Source organism: Didymella exigua, assembly GCF_010094145.1.
Source record: "Didymella exigua CBS 183.55 unplaced genomic scaffold M421scaffold_6, whole genome shotgun sequence".
NCBI classification, from domain to species: domain Eukaryota; kingdom Fungi; phylum Ascomycota; class Dothideomycetes; order Pleosporales; family Didymellaceae; genus Didymella; species Didymella exigua.
In genome coordinates, this window is record NW_022984780.1 from 300,641 (window position 1) to 325,847 (window position 25,207).

At 52.5% G+C, this 25,207-nt stretch overlaps 5 protein-coding genes across 5 annotated transcripts; 3 read left to right on the forward strand and 2 right to left on the reverse strand.

Moving 5' to 3' along the window:
* Positions 1–336: 336 nt before the first annotated feature.
* M421DRAFT_2678 (sugar transporter) lies at positions 337–2,497 on the forward strand (the record flags this gene model as incomplete). Its single annotated transcript, XM_033588759.1, has 4 exons — positions 337–1,004; positions 1,179–1,337; positions 1,387–1,673; positions 1,821–2,497. 4 exons carry the CDS (start codon positions 337–339, stop codon positions 2,495–2,497), a joined length of 1,791 nt encoding a protein of 596 aa, XP_033451404.1.
* A 799-nt stretch (positions 2,498–3,296) lies between these two features.
* On the reverse strand, positions 3,297–6,957 carry M421DRAFT_90248 (uncharacterized protein; the record flags this gene model as incomplete). Its single annotated transcript, XM_033597841.1, has 8 exons — positions 3,297–3,683; positions 3,727–4,917; positions 4,969–5,106; positions 5,155–5,866; positions 5,977–6,282; positions 6,331–6,438; positions 6,489–6,514; positions 6,607–6,957. 8 exons carry the CDS (start codon positions 6,955–6,957, stop codon positions 3,297–3,299), a joined length of 3,219 nt encoding a protein of 1,072 aa, XP_033451405.1.
* Positions 6,958–14,411: 7,454 nt separating this feature from the next.
* Positions 14,412–19,252, reverse strand: M421DRAFT_99091 (Pentafunctional AroM protein; the record flags this gene model as incomplete). The annotated part of the gene is made up of 2 exons (XM_033598702.1): positions 14,412–14,435; positions 14,489–19,252. 2 exons carry the CDS (start codon positions 19,250–19,252, stop codon positions 14,412–14,414), a joined length of 4,788 nt encoding a protein of 1,595 aa, XP_033451406.1.
* A 1,573-nt stretch (positions 19,253–20,825) lies between these two features.
* M421DRAFT_90250 (uncharacterized protein) lies at positions 20,826–21,454 on the forward strand (the record flags this gene model as incomplete). Its single annotated transcript, XM_033597842.1, has 3 exons — positions 20,826–20,909; positions 20,965–21,149; positions 21,256–21,454. The coding sequence occupies 3 exons, from the start codon at positions 20,826–20,828 to the stop codon at positions 21,452–21,454; spliced, it is 468 nt and encodes a 155-aa protein (XP_033451407.1).
* Positions 21,455–22,017: 563 nt separating this feature from the next.
* M421DRAFT_417816 (FAD/NAD(P)-binding domain-containing protein) lies at positions 22,018–23,848 on the forward strand. The gene is made up of 4 exons (XM_033591590.1): positions 22,018–22,088; positions 22,138–22,298; positions 22,350–22,380; positions 22,438–23,848. Exons 1-4 carry the CDS (start codon positions 22,049–22,051, stop codon positions 23,805–23,807), a joined length of 1,602 nt encoding a protein of 533 aa, XP_033451408.1. The 5' UTR covers positions 22,018–22,048; the 3' UTR covers positions 23,808–23,848.
* Positions 23,849–25,207: the final 1,359 nt, after the last annotated feature.

Here is a 25,207-nt window from a genome sequence, read left to right on the forward strand (position 1 = left end):
AGCCTGGTCCTCATTCGACGACCACACATCAGCCAGCACTATTGACGCTTCGCAACTACGGCCGTCAATCACCATCCACACATCCATTCTGAATGGCTGCTGCGGGTCATCACGATGTCATCTGAACTGATTCACCGATGTCATCTGAACTGATTCACCCCTTGCTCCCGGCTTCTCCCAGAATGTCGATAAGTAACCACAGCGCTCCACATGCCATAAACAAGCACTGACCGCCATCTATTGCCTGATCTCGAAGCTTGTCATGTCTCCTTGCGTCTTGCAACCTTCCAACAGGCCTGCAGACTTGCTTGACTGACGGCCAATCACGAATCGACCATGACACCAATCAGCAAGAAGAAAGGACAAGCTGCCTCAGAACGAGCATCGCCACGACCATCACGACGCGAGACTAGAACGATTTCCGACAGTTCAGAGCACACAACCTCCTCCAGTGGATTCACAAACACAACGTGCAACTCGCAAACGCCGTGCTTCCCTTATCGAACCACAACCGCGCAACCCGCAATCCACGACGCCGAAGCCACTCTGTCTCTGCGCCAATGCATCGATCGCTACTCAAAAGCAATCACGTGGTCCGTCCTGTTCTCCCTGACCCTTGTCATGGAAGGCTACTCCACCATCCTCGTCCCAAATCTCTACTCGCTCGATCCCTTCCTGCGGCAGTTTGGCACTCAGCAACGCAACGGCTCCTACGAGATCGGCGCTGCATGGCAAAGCGCTCTGGTCAACGGCGCTCTGGCGGGTCAGATTGTCGGGCTGCTCCTCGCTGGGTGGTTGGCGGAGCGGATTGGGTATCGCAGAACGCTCATGGTGGGGTTGATGGCCATGGTGGGGTTTGTTTCGATTACCTTTTTTGCGACTAGTAAGCTCGTGCTGCTGGTGGGACAGTGTCTGCTTGGTGCGCCGTGGGGCGTATTTCAGACTATCAGCACGACTTATGCTGTTGATATCTTGCCTGTTAGGTTGAGGGGGTATTTGACTACGTACGTACACTTTCTTTGTCATTCTGTAATACCGAGTCTTTGTCATTCTGTAATGCCGAGTCTTTGTCATTCTGTAGTACCAAGTCTTTGTCGTTCTGTAATACCGAGTCTTTGTCATTCTGTAATACCAAGTCTTTGTCATTCTGTAATCCAAGCAAAGGCTAATGCGGATAGATACGTCAACGCGTGTTGGGTGCTAGGCCAATTGATTGCATCTGTTGTGCTCCGATCGATGCTGTCAATCGACTCGCAATGGGCATACAGAATCCCGTTCGGACTGCAGTGGGCTTTTCCAGTGCCCATCTTCATAGTCGTGGCGCTAGCTCCTGAGAGGTACGGATCAGAGTCGACAAAATCATACAGGGTACTGACTTACATACAGTCCCTGGTGGTTAGTCCGGCAGAGCCGGTTTGAGGAAGCTCACCACTCGCTCTGCCGCTTGCGAAAGCAGGCGGAGAACGAATCAGACAGCGACTTCAACGCTGGTCTGGAAGAGACATTGAAGCAGGTCGTACTCACCAACAACAAGGAGAAGGAGGCTCAGAGTGGGACGCGATACCTCGACTGCTTCAAGGGTGTCGACAGGCGAAGGACTGAGATTGCATGCATGGTGTGGACCATCCAGACGCTATGCGGCAGCACGTTCATGGGCTTCTCGACCTACTTCTGTACGTCTGAACAGACACTCCTCACCACTGAAAGCGCACACTCCTCAACACTGAAAGCGCACACTCCTCAACACTGAAAGCGCACACTCCTCAACACTGAAAGCGCACACTCCTCAACACTGAAAGCGCACACTGACTTCCTCCCAGACGAACAGGCAGGTCTCAGCGCCAAACACGCCTTCACAATGTCGCTCGCCCAATTCGCACTCGGTCTCTTCGGCGTCGTCGCATCCTGGTTCCTCCTCTCCTACCTCGGACGCCGCACAATCTACCTCTCAGGCCAAGTCCTAACTCTCCTCTGCGTCCTGCTCATCGGCATACTAGCCTGCATCCCTTACCCGCACACATCCTCGACACGCAGCGCCACAACCACATCCCGCAGCCCCAGCCCCGGCAGCGCAATCCCCTGGGCCATTGCCGCGCTGCTCCTCGTCTTCACCGCCGTTTACGACGCCACCATCGGCCCGGTGTGCTACACGCTCGTCTCCGAAGTGCCGTCGACGCGGCTGCGCTCCAAAACCATCGTGCTAGCCCGCAACGCCTACAATATCTCGGGCATCGCGACCAACCTCGTCACGCCGCGCATGCTGAACCCGACGGCCTGGGCCTGGGGCGCGAAAGCGGGGTTCTTCTGGGCGGCCACGGCGAGCGTCGGGCTGGCGTGGAGTTGGTGTAGGTTGCCTGAGACCAAGGACCGGACGTTTGCGCAGATCGATGTGCTGTTCCGCGACGAGACGGGGGCGAGGAAGTTCAAGAGGACGAGGGTTGAAGACGATGTGCCGCGGAGGGACGCGAGCGGAAGCAGTAAGGGGAGCGAGACGTAGATGTGCCTATATCCGGCGTTGAGCGTTTGCTATCCTAACTGTCCGTCGAACAGAGTACTGCTTGCAAGCACTGATGCGATACCCTCAGCCAACTGCATTTGTTTGTCCGTGTCGCGACTTCCGATGCCGGACTGCCACCACCAACATTCCTACACCGACACACCTCGCGAACCGCCCCGGTCCCCTCCCCATCCAAACCAGCCCTTAATACACACAGACGTGCAGCACCCCCAACCCACCAACGAAACAGCTTACAGCGTACCCCCAACCACCATCGCTAGACACGCCGCCCGATGGGCACGTACATTTCGGTTCCAGACTTTCTTGATTAATTTCGAGTCGAGACTCTAGGCGTTGCTGGAGTGAGAATGATAGCGATGAGTGATTGATTTGGTGGGGGTTTCGTTTTACAATTCTAGGCGGAGGATATGTTTCGCGGTTGTAGGTAGGGGATTCTTAAAAGTGAAAGTGAAAGTTGACGTCAACAATGTTTTCAAATACTTACTACGACTTGCGTGGTGCTCTAGCTATTTCAGTCAAACAAACTTTGAAATTTCAAGAGCTAGAATCTCTTCTGTTTGATTCGACTATTAAGACAGTGACAGACTTTTATTTGCTTGGCGTTGTCACATCACACGAAACTCGATCAAAATTTCGACGCGATTTTGGTTGTTGGCAATTTTGGGCTCGCGCAGCCTCGTCCATGTCGGCTTCGGGGCGCGTGCACGTCAGCATATGTCATTACTCGGCTAGATACAACATTGGATCAGGCGTGAAGGCGGAGCTTGGATGTGAGGATCTATTTTTGAATGCATAATGCTACTAAGAATACACGCTGATGAAGAAAATCCCTCAGTGAAATGAACAGATGGAGTCGAATGCAACCACACCGCGCCTGGAACGCAAAAGCAGGGATCTCGTGTGCGAGGACCGAAAGGAAGGGGTATATCGCTGGAAACGAAGGTATGAAAGGGTATCGTGATGTGGAGCGGAAGACATGAAGGGGTATGTAGAAGCGAGATGCCGAGACGTGCGATGCTGAACGCTGCGCGACGATCAAGAAATATGAACGCGGAATATCCAACAAGAAACGAATAACAAAGCGGTAATGCGAAGAGAGGCCTCGCCGTCGATAACACGCGTCTTGACGAGGTAAAGTATGCGCCCTCGAATCAAATACTCCATTCTTCACAGCTGTATCGTAGCATTCTTCCAAGCTGGCTACTAACCTCGTTAACGAGGTCCCCGTGGGCATGCTCAGAGGCGTCTTGGCTAGATTGAGTAGCGGCGTGTTCGTTCGAGTGGCTGCAGCGCAACTGCATCTCCATCCAGAGGAGGAGACTCGTGCAGCCAATCTGGCAGGCCGCGACGTCGAACGAGGTGATGTTCTCGATTGCTGTCGAGAGGAAGTGCACAGTGTTGGCTACGATGTCCGCATGCGGTATCGAACACCTTCGGTCTGAAAGACCAGGCGGTGCAACTTGTCGTGCTGCTGTGAGTTGGCTAGTCGATGCGAGGAAAGTAGGCCGGCTCTGGATCTGGGCAGGCGACATCGCTGGTGCACCAATAGCCTCCGATGCTGGTGACGGCCGTGCCTGCTGCGGCGAAATGTCTACGAGGAACGCTCCGTTAATCGCGGTAGCAGTTGCAGCCCACACGACAAGGGCTGCGTAGAACAAGCCTAGCTCGTTACCCAGGTCCAGTCTGCATGGCTCTTGCGTGTGGAGAGAACGCGTCAGGATTTCGACGCATATTCGCAGAGCCTCGACGGCCGAACACGGGTAGTCACCGCCTGTGGTGGACCATAGCTGCGCCACCCATGATCGCACTGTGTTCTTGTATGCGGCAAATGTTTCCTGCGACGTTACTTTGGTGCCGAGTATCCACGACTCGCCTGACACAGCCAGCAGAGCACGGATAGGTGCTAGCTGGACGAGCTTTGCAACAGCAAATTGTTGCTGTGTGACTGTGTTGTCGCTCAGTAGGTGCTCCACTGCAGCATGCAGAGGCAAAGTCGCATTGCTGGAAGGGTAATAGATAACTGCGATGAGGACGGACGACTGGAAGTCATCGTAGCATCCAGCGATTCGGCCAACAGCAGCCTCGGCGATGCATTTCGGCATCATCGAATATTCCTGTGCGCTGGTCCACCACTGACGAGCATCTGGTGCTTCCCAGAGAGCTTCGTGTGAAGGGAAGGGAAGACTGTCCGCCACGACCTGGAGCAAGTGTGGCTCTTGATCAGCAGCAAGCGTTGGAAGGTGCCGTGATTCCAATAGATAGCAAGAGACGAGTAAGCGATGCCTCGCTGAGAGCAGGACCCATTGCAACCACCGATTCTTGACGCTCTCTTCGTCTATCGAATCATGCAGTAGAGTGCTGGTGATCTCAGACTGATCTATGTCACAGGGTCCGATCAGCTGCGATGGTTTAGCCATGTCTTTCCATTCAGATAGAGGGAAGAGACCTACCTGATCGTACATAGCAATGAAACGCATAGACAAAGATCTCGCACAGCGACGAGCGAAGTTGAGAGAGAACACCTCGACAAGGAAGATGGCTTGGAGGTCGGAAAGTCGGTCGCAACCAACTATGTTCATATCTTGTCTCTACTCATGATCAGCTGAATGTAGTCGCATACGACATGAAGAGCATACCTTGTCAAGCACCTTCACGCAGCGATCGTGAAGTTCCCTTGCGTTGTAACTATCATTGCTGTAATGAGCACCAATGGCGGACATCGCGGCGCAGAGCATCGGCGAGGCTCTTACACCGGCGAAGGTGAACCGATGGACGATGGGGAAAGTGGGATGAAAGAGCCTCCAGTAACTATTCAGCCATTGCTCGAAGGGATAAACACGCGCGGTTTGGCTCATACCGTAATGTACAGTGGGGAAGAGCTGTGCAGCTTCCTCGTGGTCCAATTGGACTAAATCGCTTGGATCGTATTGTCCGTAATGGGCCACCGCACCAATGCCCTCATACATTGATATATCGGTAGTAGAGTACGAGACAGGTGTGTAGGGAAAAGTCGATGCTATGATGCTCTTCTCGTCAGTCGCCCATGAGTAAGACAACGAGATGGATGATGTTGGCGAATGTGAGGCCTGCAGCCAGTTTCCCTCGTTCAAGGACACGTTTGAGGATGCGCGAGTTCGAACAATGCCAGCACTGTACAACGGCGTTGCATACATGTTGCCATACTCAGGGTATGGAGTCGGGGACGCACAGCCACTTGAACAAGAGTAAGGCGACGGTGCCCAAGATTCGGGTGCCAATGCTCCGTTGGTAGCCATTACGTCGATGAGTACCGGGCTTGAAACGGAATTTCGGGTTAGGAATGCTGGATTCTGAGTGTATTTGTTGCTGCTGGACCTAATTGTCAGCCGTGTATGATGGTGAGTGGAAGCGGTGTATAGAAAGGAAAGAAGGGAAAACGAGTAACGTAGTTCTCGTGTTGATGTTCGACAGGAACTCACTTCGGAGGAGTCTTAAAAGCAGGATTGGACTGAAGGGAATAATGGCTAGTTTTGGCAGGTGCAACTTTCGAAGTACGAGGAAGTCGAGGAGTACGAAACTGGGTTGGGTTGTACCTTGAGAGTATTGAGGGTCCCGGCTGAGGAGACACAGCCTGCCTTTGATGGTATGATACAGCAGGCAATGTGTGGACAGGCATCATCGTTAACGAAGTGGGTATGTGCATGGGTGAAGGGTGCGCAGAGTGCGCAGAGTGCTCGCTGCTTGAAACGGACGGCTGCCGAGACGCATTGCCACCGAGCTCGTTGCTACATTCTGTTAGCGCCGGGATTCAGTTGAAAGATGGTGAAACTTACTGTCTTTCTTCGTGCCGTTGTAGAAGGTCAGGGCGGACAAATGTTCTGCCGCAGTTCGGGTATTTGCAGAGCACACCGTCCTCCTGAGTATGGTTTCGCTGGTGACGCCTGCGAGTATTCGTCAGCGCGAGCTATAAACTGAGCAAAAATCTACTTACCTCAAATGTTCTGCGCGAGTGTAGGACTGGAAATGATCAGCCAAGGCCCATACGGCGTCGCTGACAAGAAGAGAACCAAATCCAACATCTGGTGGGAAAGCTGCTTAAGCATACGTACCCGTCCACAGTCACATTCATGCACTTTGAGACCTTTCTTCGCCTTACTGACGCGCCCTGTCTTGGTGTAGTTGACTGATGCCATGTTGGTCGGGCTTGGAGTTAACCGTGGTGCGGTACGGGAACAGTCGGCGTCGGATTCGGTAGTGAGCATTTTGAAATCACCGGAACGGCGTCGAGCAGGTGTAGGCTTAGTCGATGTTGCAGTACCATTCGATGATGTTGAAGATCGCTTTCGACGCCTGTCTTTTCGGGTTGCAACTGTGTTGACGGAGACACCTTTTGGCTGTGGTGATTGATGATGTGCAGTCGAAGCCAAGAGGTGGCTGTTTATCTCACGGTGTTCAGACATGATTGACTTGGGAGGCTAAACAATGTATATAGCAGAGCCAAAGTCGATGGGGCTAGGAATGATTGGGGCCGTGAGTGGAGTTTCGAGTGAGGTCAATCTAACGGTCCAGAACTGGTCGTACGGCAGACGTTTAGGGGCCAACGGTCATGTCTTGTTTGACGCGGCGTGCTTTCCGAACAATGACGATAGGTAAGATGAGGACGTGGGGATGGATTAAGGGACAACCGTCGGAAAATAGACTACTAGATGGTGTGAAGTAGACCAAAAATGGGTAGCAGGCCGACCCAAATCAGGATCTTGGTGATGTAGGGATGGATGAGAGATGCACTGCGCCCATGTGCGGTTGGAGGAATACACCGTAAATACCTGCAGGCTGTGCCTGAGCCAACCCCGATCGAGGATCGAGGTTGAGATTGTGGGACTGACGACGAGCGACGAGGTGTGTTCGATGTCCGGCTCGCGCTTGTGAGTAGACAGGGATCATTCTGGAGAGCCGCCAAAGGCGGTGCTGTGGACGATCAAGGACCATGTCCTAACATGGAGCCCGCTGGTATGGCTGCGGGCGTGCAACCGAACGGTTCCGTAAGCAGCTCAGGACAAAAGAGCGTCCGCGCACCCAAAAATGGGGCACGGGACAGGGTCCTAGAGCGGATAGAGGTTTGACATCGCAACGCCATGTTGCGGACCGTCCCTGCCTCAGGACACCCAAACAGAGCGCGATACACGCTGCGATGAAGAGTGGCTTGGTACCCGAAATAGCGACTCGCTAAAGTGCCCGTGCGCTCAGCCTTCCTGCAACGGCACACAGTTTCTGATTGCTTACGCCGATGCGCAGGACCACTGCATGCAGGCAAGGCGACTGGGTTTGCAGGAATAGCAGACGCATTTCTGCGATGTGCTTGATTGACTATGCTGGGAACTGTCATCGAGCACAAGTGTCACTCTGAGTCATGGTATTGGCTTCGTACACATATGATGATTGCCCTGCAGACGGTGTATAGTCTGCGACTAATTCATTTGTAGAAGGCATCTTTCATTGGCGTGCGCGTACTGGCACGGCGCGGCGGAGGCCTGGCGCCGTCCGTAGCCCTGTCGGCTCGAGATACGCTGTGGAGACTTTCAAGAAGTCAGTCTGTATGCTATTGCTGTGTACGACTGTTGCATCGAAGGTAACATCAATTTCGAATTGCTGCATGCTGTGAGAAGGGGGATCAACGATGTTTGCCTTGTCTCTGCTCATTCGTTGATGCACTGAGATGAAGAGCGTAAGCCCGGTGAAGAGTCCCTCCGTCCAAGTCATGCGACTACAGTCGCAATCCCACACCAGTTAGGGCAAGCTTTTTCCAATCTCCACAGAGAGACGGCGGCCTGTAGAAATGTGTGGGAGGCCTGATGCTCCTAGCGCCCCCGCTGGGAACACGTCGACCAGCCTTTTTGCTCAATTTCAGCCTTTCGAAGCTCGGGCGCGAACGTCAGCCACTAGATCCACCAACGGGACGCAGGTTGGCGTGCCCGGGAGGTCTTGCAAGTTTGTTGACACCGTCTGCTCAAACTCATGAGGCTCAAAGCATGATCCTCTCATCAGTCCTGAAGGAATGCGCATCACCGCGACGCCTTAAGTCTGCGCTGCAGCCTTTAGAGTTTGCCCGAAATCATGTGCATTTCAAAATGCGGAAGGATCAAGGAGCCTCGCCAGAGCCGCATGTAGGCTAGTTCGCAGAACCTGCTTGTTGCACATTGTCTGGCGGGCGGCGTGCCTTGCTTCCGAAGTTCCCATGCGGTTGGGATAGGACGACCAGGGCCGTCTCAGAGTCGGGAAGCCGACCGGGACATTGGTCAGTTGGACATCGAGTTTTGACGAGCTCTCTGATGAATGCTCATCGCATTTAGGCTGCCCGGAGAACGGCTGGCGCGTATCATGTCCGAGTATGACTGCTCTGAGCACCACGCTCGTCCCCCAGCGTAGTTCACTTGTTTCGACGAGCGAGCTTTGAAAGGTATCCGAGGCGAGGCGGCATGTGCGCAGATGTGTGTGTCGATCAACTCAGCTGTCAATAGATATGCCATTTGCTTTTTTGGTGCAAGTGCTCCTCTAGCAAGCTCGGACCTTGAATCGAAGGGATCTTCTGCGAGGCGGACTGCAATGCCAGTAACACCTGCTCAATGCATTCCATGTCGTTGAAAGGCGCTCAAAACTGACGAGGTCGGTCAGAACCCAAACCACTGTGCAGGGGACATGGCTTTTTGGGGGCGCCCCCAGCTGCGCGGTGCATACCCGATAAGGCCAAGGGTGATGCCCCTCGGTTTATCATTGACAAGAACATGACTACACACTCGATATGCCCATGTCAATAATGATCGTGCTGGCCTGGCATGGGGGATCTGAAGCAGTACCGCGCTTGGCGACACAGCCTTGCAATGAGACAGAGACGGAAACTTCTGCCGTCTCTCATGACACGCGCCGTCCATCTGGTCAAGTCAGGGAGGAGCGAGCCGCTTGGGCACACTTCGGTGGGTGTTTGCCTGGGCGATCTGGACTCTGGACTGTGAGGGTGAAGAGAGACGGGCTCCACAATAATCGCCTGATGTCCGCGGCTAGCGACCTGGCTCCTTCCTCCTCAACTCCCGCCTGACTCCTGAGATCGCTCCGCGACCTTATCGCTCAATTGTCACCAACCTCAATCACTGCAATGGCGTCGCTCGGACAGAGCGTACTCTGTATGAGAATCAAGAACTTCAAGTGCAGTTGCGATCGATATCATCAATGCTACGATGTGATTCTTCAGTACGATTCCCTGCCGTCTTCCCGGCATCTTACATATTCCGGAGTTTGAAGGATTCGCCGCGAACCTGGTAAAGGAATCGCTACTCTCCATCTCGATGCACGTTGCAATCAGATTTGGGTCGAGAACAGTTAAGTCGCAGCACGTGCAAAGCTATCCAATGCAGATGTTCATTGCCGGATTCCATTCGCACGGGTGCGCAGTCGCTTGATACAATCTTCGATTTATTCTTATCAATACTTGCGTCTTGACAGCAATTTTGCCATACCCAGACACACCATTTGAGCTACCGGAGCTATGTAAAGCTTCCCGCTTGACAGCTGCACAAATCAGGTTCACAGCCTCAGCGCCAGCTTTCAGGTGTGGGGGAAGCGCACATGGGACGCTAGCGGGCTACTCCCTATGGTGGTCTCCCGTAGCTAAACATAGGTCATGCGCGGGCACGGGGCACAAGTATGAGACTTTCTTAATCATCACCACCAGAGATTCTGCCTCGCTAAATGTACAGCGAATTCCGTCATAGCTATGAATTGATCCTAGATCATAGCCTAAGATTGCAACCCATAATTTGGGCTATTCTTGACCCCACATCAACACCAGCACGGCGGCGGCAACCGCGCTACCATTTTGCTGAAATCGACGCGGGAAAACATGCAGCTTCGTCTCCGCTCTGATCATACTATGGCAGCAACTATTTATGGATTCAGTCACCAATCTGCGCTCCTGTCAGCCGTACGCATACGTCACGTCGAGTGATTGCGCATTTACATCTACGGACCAAGGTCTGCCAATACACACGGCTGGTTCCTAGTCACTCCCGCACTGCGAAATGATCAGATCTCGTCTTTGAAAGCCGGAATACAAGACCTGCCTTTGTAATACCATGTCTGTGCGCGTGATGCCCGGATTCGCGTGATGCCCCGAACCACCAAAACAAGCACCTGCAAACATGAGGCTGTAGAGCTACACAGAATAGCTATTATCACGAGATTTTGTAGTGGAATAATCTATAAAGATGTGCAATTGTTCTAGCTACTTAAACTTTTTGCGTGGAGCAATTTGCCGCCACAGGAGTTGTATACAGGTGGTGGTGATAGGGAGCGCGTCGCATTAACAGCATAACTACTACTACCCCTACTACTACGCTTTTTTGTTGTTTTTAGCTACAGTTGACGTGAGGCCTGCTAGTTAGCCTAATTAGGCAACTGTATACTTTTTCAGCGTTTTTATCGTGTTTTTGGGCCTCTCTGGCAGCCTTGCGTTTTGCTACTTCTTTAGCCTCCTTAGCACGCTCTTGGTCACGCTCTTTCTTCTCTCTTGCCCGCTTCTTACACTTCTCCTGAGCAATTCTCTCGTTGTATGCCTTATTAGCAGTCCTTGTATTAGCTCTCTCACTCTTTTAGAGTTCTTCTGCCTCCTAGTCTTGTTGTTTTGCCCTCTTAAGTGAGCGTGCTCTCTCTACTCTGCTTAGAGAGTAGAGTTCTGCTCCACTATAATAAGACTCTAATAGCAGAACCTTCCTCTTATTCTTGTGCTTCTTCTAAGTCTTTAGAACTTCTTTAGGCCTCTAACCTTATAGTGGAGGAGAGAGTTCTAAATTAAGATGTGGTGGAGTAATTAGCTACTCTTTTTTAACTCCTTAATACTCTTATCCTTAGCCACCTTGCGTAACAGAGTCTTAATCTTAAGCTAATCCTTGCTAGAGTAGACCAAAGAAGAGCTGTTGTTGCTATCAGAGGCCTTAGGGGTATCCTTTGCAAAGCGTTAGAGGATAATATTAGGTTAAAGGGGCGCTATATATAACAACGCGCTACGAACAGTGACCCGATACCACTAGGATACGGTTCCAGCGACTCATGACCATGGCCCTTATGGCATGAGGTCGCACCGAACTGCCACCAAAACCTCATATATAAGGAGCAAGGAACTGTAGCATTGTAAAGTAGTTTTTCTGTATCCTTTTGTACAAGACCTATAGGTGTATAGAATATATCCTGGTGTTCTTATCATCCTAGCACTCCCATATGCCTCGTAGCGGATTCACACCTATTCCGGATATCTCTCTTCTTGCCTGCGTCGTTACAGTAACCTAGCTCTTACTGACTAGCTCTAAGGCTACTAATGACGCGAAATTCTGTATTATCTTGCGTATAGGAGGTATATGACGAACAGTAAGCTCTTGTATATACTTTACAAGCTCCTTCTCTTGTTGTTAGGTGAGCTTCTGTTAGTTAATAATCTTAGTGTTGTAGGGTACTTAAAGATGCTTGTGCCTTTTGTAACGACGCAGGCAAGAAGAGAGATATCCGGAATAGGTGTGAATCCGCTACGAGGCATATGGGAGTGCTGGGATGATAAGAACACCAGGATATATTCTCTACACCTATAGGTCTTGTACGAAAGGATACAGAAAAACTACTCTACAATGCTACAGTTCCTTGCTCCTTATATATGAGGGTTCGGTGGCAGTTTGGTGCGAGCTCATGCCATGCGACAAGGGCCATGGTCATGAGTCGCTGGAACCGTAACCTAGTGGTACCGGTATCGGGTCACTGTTCGTAGCGCGTTGTTACACCTTTATCTTAATGTTGAATAATTAATACTAAGCCTCTCTGCTATTTTAGTGTAAGAGAAGTCTTCTCTTAGCTTCAGTGCATTAATTGCTGCAATTGCTGACTTAATTGGACTCATGGTTGTTAAGTTATCGCGCGTACAAAAAGTGGTACTTTGGTGTTGGCGGGGCATCACGCGAATCCGGGCATCACGCGCACAGACACGGTAGACGGGCCGTCAGGGATGCCGAACATACGAATTTGGACCTTACGTCAGTACTGACAACAGTAACGATCCTTTGGATGTGTAGACCGATCATGGCCGCTCGCTTCCAGCCTTATCTGGCACATCGCCTACGACTCATGTCCTACATACACTACCTGCAGTCTACTGCCATGGAATACAGATCCTCCTTCCTCGAGCCTGAGGCAGAAATCTCACACATGTCAGCTTCCCCAAGGGCCAACACGAATCCCACGTGCCTACCCTGCAGCTTGGCTCCTTCGGTTGACACCTACTCCGAAGCCTCGTAAAAGCCTCGTCAGATCTGGCTTACTCAATGGGCAAGCGGCAAGCGCACATTACTTGGAACGAATCCGTGCAGCTGTCGGTCCCGACGCACTGGTTTCATCTCACCCATCCCTTTCCCCTGCAGCGCACACTGTCATAAACGCACTCGCACGTTTCGTATACCTTCCTTCGGACATCCCGACGATCGAAGAAGCGAGGATCGCAGGATTCGTGCAGGATGCATACAATATTGCGGCACGCGCGGTACGATATTGCAGCGGAGGCATCCTTCCCGGGGCGTATGCTGTATTCCAGCATCGCACTTGCGTACCGAGGAATTCCGAAACAATTCGATGAATATTTGAATAAGGCTGCATCAAAGGTTGTAAGCAGTTGAGAAGAAGCGTGAGCATAGACTCTACGTTCAACAAGTATGCACGTCAGGCATTCCAAGCTTCTTATGTGCCCTCTCGTTACGCGCATCTATATGCTCAAAATCGCAGCGCCGGGCTGCCTTCAATTATCGCGATATGTCTCACCAAACAAAGGGCGACACGACTGATGCCTCACCAACAGGCGCGTATGTTCAGCAGTAGCGCACAGAAAAGCCGTTGGATCTACTGCAGCTGACGGAGCTGACACATTACTGTTCGCGTGAAGCTACTAGTGTTTGCCAGGAGCATCTTTATACGTCCCTGTTTTCTGCAGCAAGAATCCCAGCAGGCCCGCGGTCCAAGTCCATATTTGTCACCGGCGGCGCTGTTGTAGCCCTAACAAGCAGTGTCAGTCGTTCGAGAGCATTGCACTTTGCTACAAAGAGCCAGCAAGCATACCATACATATGCTCGATGTGAGGTTGTAGCCAAGTGGGGCCGTGTAGGCACTGCGGCACGAGCCTTAGCTAGCTGGCTGCCTGATCGTCGTCACCAATACGAGGAGCCGCGTGTTCTACACAAATTAGCGTCCTTTCATCGCATCTATAATCTCTACATATAATACAAGATCCAATCCCCTCGATTCTCACCCACCCCGTTTCCGACTACCCTCCTGATAGCTCTTCGTAAACGCATCTTCTCATCGCTACTGTCTTCGTCGTCCACCCCATACTCCTCGTCCTCGTCCTCGTACAGAGGTGATTCAGCGTCCTCGAGCGTCACAGTGGCCTCAGCTGCATCCAAGATCAGTAGTGCGATACCGTGTCTTGCCTTGCTGACAGGGTTTGACTGTTGGACTGCGAGGAGGAGCTAGGTGAGGCTATGCTCGAGTTCGATTTGCTGGTGCGTATCGGCAGGAGGATTTTGGGCTTGGGCATCTTGGGAGGAGGGTTATGAGGAGTTTCGTGTCCGAAGCTGACGCTCGCAGCACGCTTTTTGATTTGCAGCGGTAAGTTTGTGGGTATCATGGTAGTAGTCTTGCAACCGACGCTATGAAGAATGGGTAGTCAACGATATGATAAGTGGTATGCTACATGGAAGGGGAAGCTTTTGTGTTCGTTGCCAAAAGAACACTTGAGTGGAAGGCTACGCAGTGTAAGACATGATCATGGGAAGATATGTATGTGTCTTGAATACGAACTAGATTTTGACATAAACTTCTGCAAGCTCACTTCCTAGTAGCCGCTCAGGACCGCTTCCTATAATGTGCTTTAGTGCATGTCTCGGTATTCAAAGGCTCCAGTGGACTTACCCTCGCAATCGCGTACAGCGGCTTGATGCCCGTCCAGTACTCGAACTGATGCACGCCCTGACCAACAAGGACCTCGAGACCGTTGACAGTCTGCCAGCCTGCATCCTGAGCAAGCTCAATCAGGGCTGTGACGGGCGGCTTATATGCCATCTCAAGTAGAGTCCTCTGACTCGCGCTCTCAGCTGTCTTGGCCTTTTCGAACAGCACGATCAATGCCTCGCGGATTGTGGGGTCGATGGGCTTGTCGGCGGGAATAGTGCCGATTGCAACAGTGGGCAGGCGCTCCAGAGACTGAACAGTAGCCGTATCTTTGATGATGCGGATGTCGTACTCGGCAGGGAAGTCGGCTGAGAGCTTCTCCATCTTTTCGACATTGCGACCAAGAAGGTAGATTGGGCTGTATTGCATCTCGTGCAGTGCGTAGATGGCTGCGCGGCTAGTTCCTCCGCCGCCAATGACGAGACCGGAGTGCTGCTCACCAGGCAAACGTTGATCGCCAGCGTTCTTCAAGACAAGGACCATACCAAGGTAGTCTGTATTGCGGCCGATGAGGCGCGTGACTTCCTTGCCGGTGGCCTCGTCGATCGTTGTCTCTGGCACGATGGTATTAAGAGCACCTATAGCCTCGACTTCAGGGCCCACACCGTCCAATAGAGGAGCTACGTCCTGCTTGAGCGGAATGGTAACACTGGCGCCACCGAAGTCTGGCGCGCGAATGATATCCTTAATTGGTGTTGTGTCAGCAGTCTCGACGATTGTGTAGTTGTGCGGTAGCCCTGTCTCGCGGAAGAGCCTGTTGTGCAGACGCGGGCTCGGGCTTTGTTGGACTGGTGAGCCGAAGATGCAGAACTTCTTGGGCTGGATCTCGCCCATCAACGACAGACCACCGCGGATATCAGCAGCCGTCAGTTGACCTGGCGCGGTGGCTGAAGGCAGCAGTGGATGAGAGACAGGTGTCATGAAGCCATTGAGTATCCTGCTCAATTTGCCGTGCTCGCCCATGTTAATAGCAATGAGGGGAACTGGGTGGGCAGACGCTGCCCACGACTTGAACTCAGCAAGAGCAAAGTTGTCCTTCAGAGATTCGGCCACACCGACGAGCTTGATGACATGACCGTACTGCAGAGCACGGTTATAGTATTGAATCCAGGAGCCATTGTCCCAGCTCAGCTCGCCTCTAGGGTCATGATGACTGGCGATGATGCTCGTGTGGCCCTTCTGCTCTGTGACCTCACGGAGGATGTACTCAGGCATGGTCATTTCCAAATCTAAGAACTCGCAGCCTAGTCGAAGAGCTGTCTGGTACAGTTCACGAGCCTCGCTGTAGGCCTCATCAGGGAACTTGCCGCCTTGCGCCTTGGTTCTGATCGTGAAAATGACTGGCAGAGATGTGGCCCGGCGCAGAGCAGTCAACTGCTCGATAACGAACTCAGGTGAAGGCAGTCCTTTCGGCGACTTGGGGTCCTCAAGAAGGTCGACGCGCAATTCTACAGCATCCGCACCAACTGTGATCTCAGCCATGTCTTTCTGTAGAGGCTCGACCTGGGGCGCTGAAAGACAAACGAAGAAGGACTGTCTCCTCTTCCCGATCGACTTCAACGCTGATGTGCGTCCAGTGATCATCTTGAGGAAGCGACCGAAATCTTCGAGTGCTCGGACGAAGCCTTGAGCATCCGAACTTTGGCTGTTCACTAGGTAGTTGCTGCACTCAAGGTACCAAGGCTTTCGTCGCAGCCAAACACCCATCATGTCCTCGACGTAGGCTGGGCGTGTCTTGTCGATTTGAAGGAAGTCCATGACCTTGGTGATGTCTCGAGAAACTAACAAAACGACTCCGTTGCTCTTCTGGTAGTCAACGAAGATCTTACGTGCTTCAGGAATCTCGACGATGCCACCACCGCACGCGAAGACATGACCAGTGGGCTTTTCCTTCATAGTCTTTTGCAGAATCTTCAGCTCCTCGGCACGGAAACCGTCCCAGCCCCGTTCCTTAATGAGCTCTGGAATGGTCATGCCAAGATGCTCCTCAAGAGCGGTGTCAAGATCAATCAGCGGCCACCCCAAAAGACGAGCAGCCCATCCGCCTGTTGTTGTCTTACCGGCACCGCGCATGCCGATGAAGAAGATAGACTTGTCCTTGACGGTCGAGCCAATCCTAGTGTCGTGAATCGCCTTGTGAGGTAGCTCTACGCCATCAAGTTCGGCCTTGAAGATCTGGTTGAGCGAGTCCCAGTAGCCGGGCCATGTCTTGCCAGTACACTCCTTCTCGAGAACGAGTACGGGCTTAGGCGCAACCAACGACAGAACGGCAAAGCTCATGGCAACACGGTGATCGTCGTAGCAGTGGATACCCTCCCTTGGCGCATTGAGCTCGTAGCCTCTTCCATCGACCTCAATACCGTCATCAAACTGCCTGCAGGTAACACCGAACTTGGCAAGCTCATCCTCCATGGCTTGGATGCGGTTGCATTCCTTGACACGCTGATTGGCAATACCGTAAATGCGCGTTGTAGTCGATGTGCCGTTAGATGATGCAACAGCGGCGAGGACGGATGCCGTGAGGAAAGCATCGGTCATCGGCTCCATGTCGATCTCCTTGACAGCCTTCAGCTCACCTCGCGGTGGCCCAGTGACCGTTGTCGAGTTAGCTAACTGCTCCACCTTGCAGCCCATTGGCCTCAGCACTTCAATGGCGAAACGAGCATCGCCCTGCAAGGAGCTCGAACCAATGTTGGGTACAGTGCAGGTGGTTCCTGTGATGGCCGCAATAGCCAAGGGATATGTGGCAGAACTAGCATCACTCTCGACAACATACTCGGCAGGATTTGAGTAAGGCTTGTTGGGAATGTGGTACGTGTTCGCCTCTGAAGAAGACTTCTCAACTTGTACGCCGAATGAAGCCATCATAGCGATGGTCATGTCGATGTACGGCTGCGAAATCGGCTTGCCGCCTACAAGACGAAGAGTGACTGGCTTCTTGGAATAAGGCGCGCACAGCAGGATGGAGGAGACATACTGCGAAGAAACTGTCGCCGCAAGCTCGATTTCACCAGTGAACGCTTTGTCTCCCTCGCTGGCACCAAAGCCACCACAGGCTGCAATGCGCAGTGGCAGACTGCCCTGGTTCTCCTGGTAATCAATGTCAATGCCCATAGTACGCAGTGACTTGACGAGCGGGCCGATTGGACGTTCCTTCATCCTGGCATTGCCAGTGACGATAGTTGATGTGACACCCTCAACAGGCTGCGCAAGTGCCGTCACAGAGGTCAAGAAACGTGCTGCTGTACCAGCGTTTCCGAGATAAAGCTCGTCGTTCGTGGCCTTGAGGTCACCACCATTTCCAGTGACCACTAGCTCCTTGCCATCGTTTTCCCATGAGAAGCTAGCACCTTGCAGTTTCGCAATTGCGTCCAACATGACCTGTGTATCATCAGAATGCAGCAAGTTACTGATACGGCATGATCCGGAACCCAGCGCCGCAAGCACAAGAACTCGGTTCGAGATACTCTTTGATCCAGGAGGCGTGCAGGTGACGTTCAAATGGCTCGGAATGCCGGGGTGCACGGAAATGCTGGGCGAGAGAGCGATCTTGATGTCCCGGTCAGCGACTGTGCTAGCCTTCTTCTCGTAGGTACGGCCAATGCCGGACAGAAGGACGACCTTCTTGATGCTGCCTGAGTTCTTTTTGTCGACGGCCATGATCTTGATGAGCTCGTCGACAGGGCAATGCTTGTTTGCGGTTCTCCTGCGCACAGTCTTGTCCCCGAGCGATGTGGGCAGACCGTAGCTAGCAATGCACTTGGTGAGACGCGCCACCGCAGAAGGATCCAAGACGCCCAGGTAACGCGCCAGCTCCGCCTCTTTGACCATACCAATAGCGACCGCCTCGCCGTGGAGAATCTGGGGCGTCAGAATAGCCTCGAACGCGTGGCCGATCGAGTGACCAAAGTTTAGCAAGTTGCGCAGGCCACCCTCGCGCTCGTCAGCAGAGACGACCTCTGCCTTGACGCGCACGGAACCGAGAACGATGCGCTTCAAGATAGTCGCAATGCTGTCGAAGTTCCTTCTCCCGTTCTCCGTCTTCTGGTCCAGTGCTGCCAGAATTGTGCTGGCGTTGCCCTCTAGTGTTGTGAACTCCTTCTCATCCCAGATCGCAGCCGTCTTGACCACCTCGGCCATACCGTTGATGACTTCGCGCTTTGGCAAAGTCTCGAGGAACTGGAGGTCGATGTAGATGCGCTCAGGCTGCCAGAAGGCCCCGACAAGGTTCTTGCCGGCTGGTGTGTCAATGGCTGTCTTGCCGCCAATGCTCGAGTCGACCATGGCCAGCAATGTCGTGGGGACCTGAACAAACTTGACGCCGCGCATGTAGGTCGCAGCGACAAAGCCAATCATGTCGCCAATGACGCCGCCGCCCAAGGCGATAATGATAGTGTCGCGCGTGCATCCTTGCGACAAGAGCCAGTCCTCCACCACACCCTTTGTGTTTCGCGACTTCGAGTTCTCGCCAGGGGGGATCGTGTATGTAAGCAGCCGTGGCTTGTTTGCGCTGGCCGAGGCAGCGGCAGCGAAGGCCCTTTCGAACGTGGGGATGTAGGTCGGGCCAATGTTCGTATCGGTGATGAGCACGTACGTGGACGACGGGATGTTTTTGACGAGGTCGTCGGCGATGTAGCTCTGCCAGATTCCGTAGTCGACAACGATCGACTCCTTGCCCAGAATGGCCACCTTGGTAGGCGCCCCAGATGTTCCGTTGGCCGCCATGATTGGTGGTGTTGAGATTTGTGCGGGCAGAATGCCCTGCTGCCAACTGAGCGTCTCTGCACTGGAGGAAGCTTCCAAAAAGTACTGCACAAGTCGGGTAAATCAGCAGATATGCAATTGGCGTGCAGCAAAGAGCACGTCGGTCAACACCTCTCAGGATGCTGTTGTGCGACACGGTGAATAATAGGCTGGGGTGACTCAAATGGGGCAGAAACATCGGTGGGGCCGGTCTCGCATCTTGCTTGACGTTCAGGTAGGCTCACCGCCTTGGGTCGGCCACCGAATTCACCTCCGCCCTTGTGCGAAACAATCCATGCGCTCCATGCAATCCATCCGCACGCCGCAGTAATGTGCAGATCCGTGACGCTCCATCTGCGTGTGCCTGGAGGCCGTTGGTAGGATGAGCTTGGCACTGCGCGTGCTTAAGGAGGCGGCCCTGCATCTGACAGCTGTGCGATCTCCACCCATCTCTCTCTCGTCCCCTGATGGCATCCACTTCACCCACCAAGATACCTCTTACTCGGTTTGGCCCATTCTTAGGAAATTAACCTCTCGTGAGAAATCGCTCCCAAACCCCAAGCCTCCATACAAGGTCTGGATGGCGAGTCGATCCAGTTGATCGTCCCAATGCCTGCAGCATATCACGACATCAAGGTACAGGTCACGTCCCTGATTGACACCCATGCACCCAACCTCGTCGTGCACATGGGGCTGGATATCGATAGCGGCCCTGATGTTTTCAAGGTCGAGCAGAGTGCACCAAGAGAAGGGTACCACGATTTTCCCGGCATCCTTCGCAAGATAATTACGCGCATCGAGAACAAGGAAGAGTTCGTAAAGGCACCTGCGTCATCTGCGTCACTGACAACCTCTCTGGACGTCGATTCTGCTGAAGACATCTGGCGAGCTGCCTGCGCGCCAATCACCCTTGCAACATCGAAAGTTTCGCAACATGGCGCCAAGAGGGGATACGGTCGGAGAAACAAAACGTACTTATACAGATCAGTGATGACGTTAGGACCTAGTCTGCGGCTTTTGCTACCATGTAGCTTTACTCCACCTTCAAAGCTATACCGGGAAGCGGCACGCGGTCTTCCTTCACGTCCCGCCGCTAGAGACCGAGGCTGACATTGGTTGGCGTGAGAGTGACACAAGAGGTGGTTCGCGCGCTGGTGCTTGTCACGTAAGATCCATAGGCTCAGGGCTGGAAAACGCGATGCAGGGTGGGCCAGCGTGGGCGACCGGTCAGCGGCTAAAGAGTTTGACTGCGCGCTAAGCCTTCGGAAACAGACCCAAAACGACCAACCTAGCCCTATGGCGTTAATTTCTTCATATTGTACAGGAGGCCTGACAGGCAACCTCCACCAAGCGAGCCTTAGAAACACATCCTGAAGCGAAGAAACTGTCGCCAACGCGTTACTAATTGTCCTGCTGTGCCTTTAAGAGATCTCTGCATTTCGACTCTCTGACCTTCTCTTACATCGATCATCTCTACCGAACCTACGTCGACCATTTCGGAATCGAACAATCGAACCCAAATTACATTACAATGCTCCTCACATCAATTCTCGCAATGACTGGCATGGCCGGCTCCGCACTCGCTGGCTTTGACATCAAGACCGGACAACAAACATGGTACTACACTGACGACGCAGAGGTATGTTAGAAGCCTCGAAAGGCAGTCTCGCTGAATGAAGGCTGACCAATTTCAGTCCACATCGATCGCCAGTGCCATGTCAAAAGCCAGAGAGAGCTATGAAGTAGCAGTGAAAACTCAATCAGACTGGAAGAGCGCAGTTGGCGCATTCTACACATATGCACGAACACGTGATGGTATTCCAGAAGTTGCCACCGCAACAGGGACGACTTTCACGCGATTCACCACATTGCCTGACTGGTGAGTTCCATCATGTTTTTAGTCATATTTGACATGAGGCCGGAAGCCCCTCTATCCTTATACTTGATTTTCTTCAAAGACCGGAGCCCTGCTAACATCCGCGAAGGTACACGGAAATGCCAGCAAACGCCCTGAAAGTGTTCGAGAGTGTTCGAAAAGAGGAGGACAAAATCTGGACCAGCGTTGTACCCAAGGCCGCAAGGACGACAGGCAGCCAGGGCGCCGCCCCCCGAGCAACCGGTCTTGGTGTGTACGCGCATGGCGCCGTCGCCGCTGTTGTAGGAGCTGTTGCCATCGCCTTGTAGGCAACAGCGTTTCTATGCGTGCAAAGGCCTAAGCGGCCATGTTATGAGTCACGATATTTTCATGTCCCTCATTGTCCTACATATACCCAATTTCTATTCATCGCTCACTGCGATTCCAGCGAATTTGAAAAAAAAACTAGCAACAGAATAATCAATATGCGCTTTGAACGCAACCGCTACTGGTACAAAGCCGGACAGCGCGCTCTCGCAATACGATCAGCAAATCGCTGGCTTACTTCAGGCGTGCAAGTTCTCATAGTATCGTACTGGATCTTCCTGAGGACCAATGCAATATCTGGCTCAGGATATCAACAGAAACATGTTGTAAAGCCTGCCTGCACGAAGCGGTTGCGTTTGTTCATCTTGGAATCTCACATCAGCACAAATGCAGGACGCCTTCAATCGGTAAGGAACCAATCAATCAATCGATTGACCTCAGGAACATTCGATCCGGACAGCACAGAGGAGTAGCCCTCGCGGTATGATTTGTGCCGTATAGCCGCTGACAGGGGCCTTATAAGGCATTTGTTTGTTCCACTCACTCTGACTGCTTGCCTCCATTTCTTCCACACAATTACGCGCTCGCGGTACAACATGATTCACGAAGAAACAAAGATCGCAATCGTCGGGGCTGGTGAGGCACACGATTCGGAACAAGGACGGGTAACTAATGTTGGGAACAGGTCCTGCGGGGATGGTAGCACTGAAGGAGTTCAGAGATCTCGGCTTCGAAGTGACAGTCTTCGAAAAGAAAGACGATGTCGGAGGAGTTTGGACGTGGAGCGAGGATTTGGGCTCCACTACAGCGCTGAAAGAGACCAGACTGTGCAACAATAAGTACTCGGTGAGTTCTAGGACCATCTGCGAGATACTAAGTACTTAATCCTGCACCTAGCTTACCTTGGGCGACTACCCATACCCCGAAGGTAAGTGGCTGCTCGTGTCGAACTGCACAGACAACCAATAGTAACAGTGTTAACCAGACTTCCCATGGACTGTGTCCGCCCCAGAACTTGGAGCACATTTTCATGCTTACGCCAAGCACTTCGATCTTTACCGCAACATCCGGTTTAAGAAGACTGTCACCAAACTCACAAGGGATCACAGCAACAACACGTGGCAGCTGAAATTTTCCGACGCGCCGTCCATTCCACTTTCATTCGACAAGATCGTGTGGGCCACAGGAGGATTTGTTCAGCCCAAAGGCCTCATCCTACCCGGACAAGATGAATTTGAAGGCAGAATCATACACTCCTCCCAAGCCCGCGATCTCTCCACCTTCAAAGACCAAAAGGTCATTGTCCTGGGTATTGGTAACACCGCCGCCGATGTTGCGAATGCCCTCGTTAAGCATAACGCCGATACGATCTGGCTCTCTCACCGTCGCGGCGCGAAGATCCTGAACCCCTCTGACCCGAAGACTGATGTGCCGTCAGATGTCATGCTGACTACGAGTTTACTGCCCGTTACGTGGTTCCTGCAGAAGCATTGCCCCTCTGTGTATGGCTGGATGATGGACAGCGCTATCGCTCAGAACTTCAAGGACTCTTGGGGCGAGAACCGGGACGAGTGGGGACTCGCACAATCGCCCAGTCTGGGCGATGGACAGCACGTAGTTGTCTGCAGCCAGGACCTTGTTCCCAATATAAAGTCCGGCAAGATACGCTCCGTGCCCGGGATCAAACGCATCACTGGCCCAAACTCGGTGGAGTTCGACGACGGCTGCATGGCTGAAGGAATTGACGCCATCATCCTCTGCATAGGTTATGGCGATGATATCGACATCTTGAAAGACGCTATCGAGTTCACCCCGACACAAAACGGCGGTCCAGAACTCCCGAACCTCTACATGAACATCTTCCCCCCGGCGTATGCTTCTTCTTTCGCGCACATATCTCTCACACACCTGCTCGGACCCCAGATCCCAGGCCGTGTCCTCGCTGCTATGGCCATCCCGCAGATCTGGGCGAATCGCTCCCCGCTCCCATCTACGTCTACCATGACTTCTTGGATCTCCACGCATCAATCCTGGGTCCGGAGGCGCATTGCCAAGGTCGGACCAAATGGCAATGGATACCAGGAAGTGGACAACGGAGAGTGGAGCTACTTCTTGCATGAGGCAGCGGGGACTGGGTTGTACGAGCACGTAGGGTGGGGATGGCGGGCCTGGCGCTTGTGGTGGAACGACAGGGAGTTGTATCGTGCGATTAGCAACTTGCCGATCTGCGCGTACAGCTTCAGAGTCTTTGATACGGGCAAGAGAAAGCCGTGGGCAGGTGCGAGACAGGCTCTTGTAGATGCATATAGAGAACTGGTGGAGTTGCAGACGAATAGAGGCAAGAAGAAACAGTAAGTGCTATTTATTTAGAAATACGATTCACATCCTCCTCTTTGTAAGACTGCTTAGCATTAGTGAAAGGCTCTAGTACGCGTATCCTAGTCAAACGTATGATAGGCTGTTCCCTTAGACTGTGCCCTAGCTCAGTAAGCCTTACAACTTCTAGGATTTTGCTCACTTGTAGACAAAAACACCTATAGATGATCAGAACCAGGTCTTACCAGATCTTTAACTTAAAGCACTGCTCTCTTGTATCAGGACGTTTACAGCCCAAGCTAAACTAAGTTACAAGATGGCAGTTCAAGTGCGACGAGAACAGGAGGAGATGCCAGCCTGCGACAAGCGTGTACGACGACGACAGGTATTCTTCAGGTAAGCAGCCGAAACTTCCTAGAGGTAGGCTTAGCTGATATTCGGAGGGATAACTCGAACTTGAAGCATTGGACATAGTGGTAGAAGAATATACTAAGGGCTGTTACCGCGGGGGCCCTGGGTCCATCTCTGATAACACCAAGTACAAGGTCCAAAATTGGCCTTATGGAGAAATAAAATAGTCAAAGAGCAACAGCAACTTCAGAGCAATGAGAAAACAATGCGCCAGGATAGATGATACCGCCGATCAGTTTACTGTTCTATCCGGAAAACAAGCAACAATGAGGAGGCATTGGAGTTTGCGGTCCTTACCCTCGACGAAGTAGACTCACTCAATAGTCGTGCAAGAGCGCTGTCCAGTCGCGATAGAAGTAAATAAATAAATAAGGAGATTTGATTATTCATACGCGGTTGTTCAGCTAACCTTGGAACTAAGTCGCCTGTACAGACATGGGACAGAAGTACAAGTTACAATAGCAACAGCACCGGACATTAACTAGCTTAACGGCAGACGAACACGCTCTCGTACACCCACCGTCATTCTGAGTTGATAGAGAGGCAGCACTGTCCTTATAGATCGGCACCAGATGGCTGGCGCCCATCCAAACTTGGAACGACAACAAATATGCCCCGGCAGAGGCGTTCGCTACACCTAAAATCAACCGAGAGAAGCATCTTTGCGCATAGCTGCGGCCATGGCTGCGATCTTTGCGGTTCAGTTCCGCCGCAGGGGCTTCTTCCTTGATGGACGAAGAGTGAGGATGGGAACATTCAATAAAAGCGAGGGCTAGGCTGAGAAACCAGGTGTGGCCGTCAGGCCGCGTGAAGTGATACGGATGAAGTATGAAGAAACACAGATGTTTGGAGGGCCACGTACCAGTGCTTTTAGACCCAGCTTGAGTGGTCGCCATCGAAGGGGTGCAGAAAGCCGACCCTCAGTTCACCCTTAACGACTTTGTTCGCGCATCCGCTCGCTCGACAAACTGCTGGACGGACAGACATGTCAATCTTGTAGTCTTCGGCATCGACGATCTCACTTCCGT

Bases quoted from the DNA above. Each gene is read 5' to 3' on its own strand.
- M421DRAFT_417816 (XM_033591590.1), top strand. From the start codon at position 22,049: ATGATTCACGAAGAAACAAAGATCGCAATCGTCGGGGCTG. The intron at 22,089-22,137 runs GTGAGGCACACG...TGTTGGGAACAG, and splicing joins GATCGCAATCGTCGGGGCTG to GTCCTGCGGGGATGGTAGCA. The intron at 22,299-22,349 runs GTGAGTTCTAGG...TCCTGCACCTAG, and splicing joins TGTGCAACAATAAGTACTCG to CTTACCTTGGGCGACTACCC.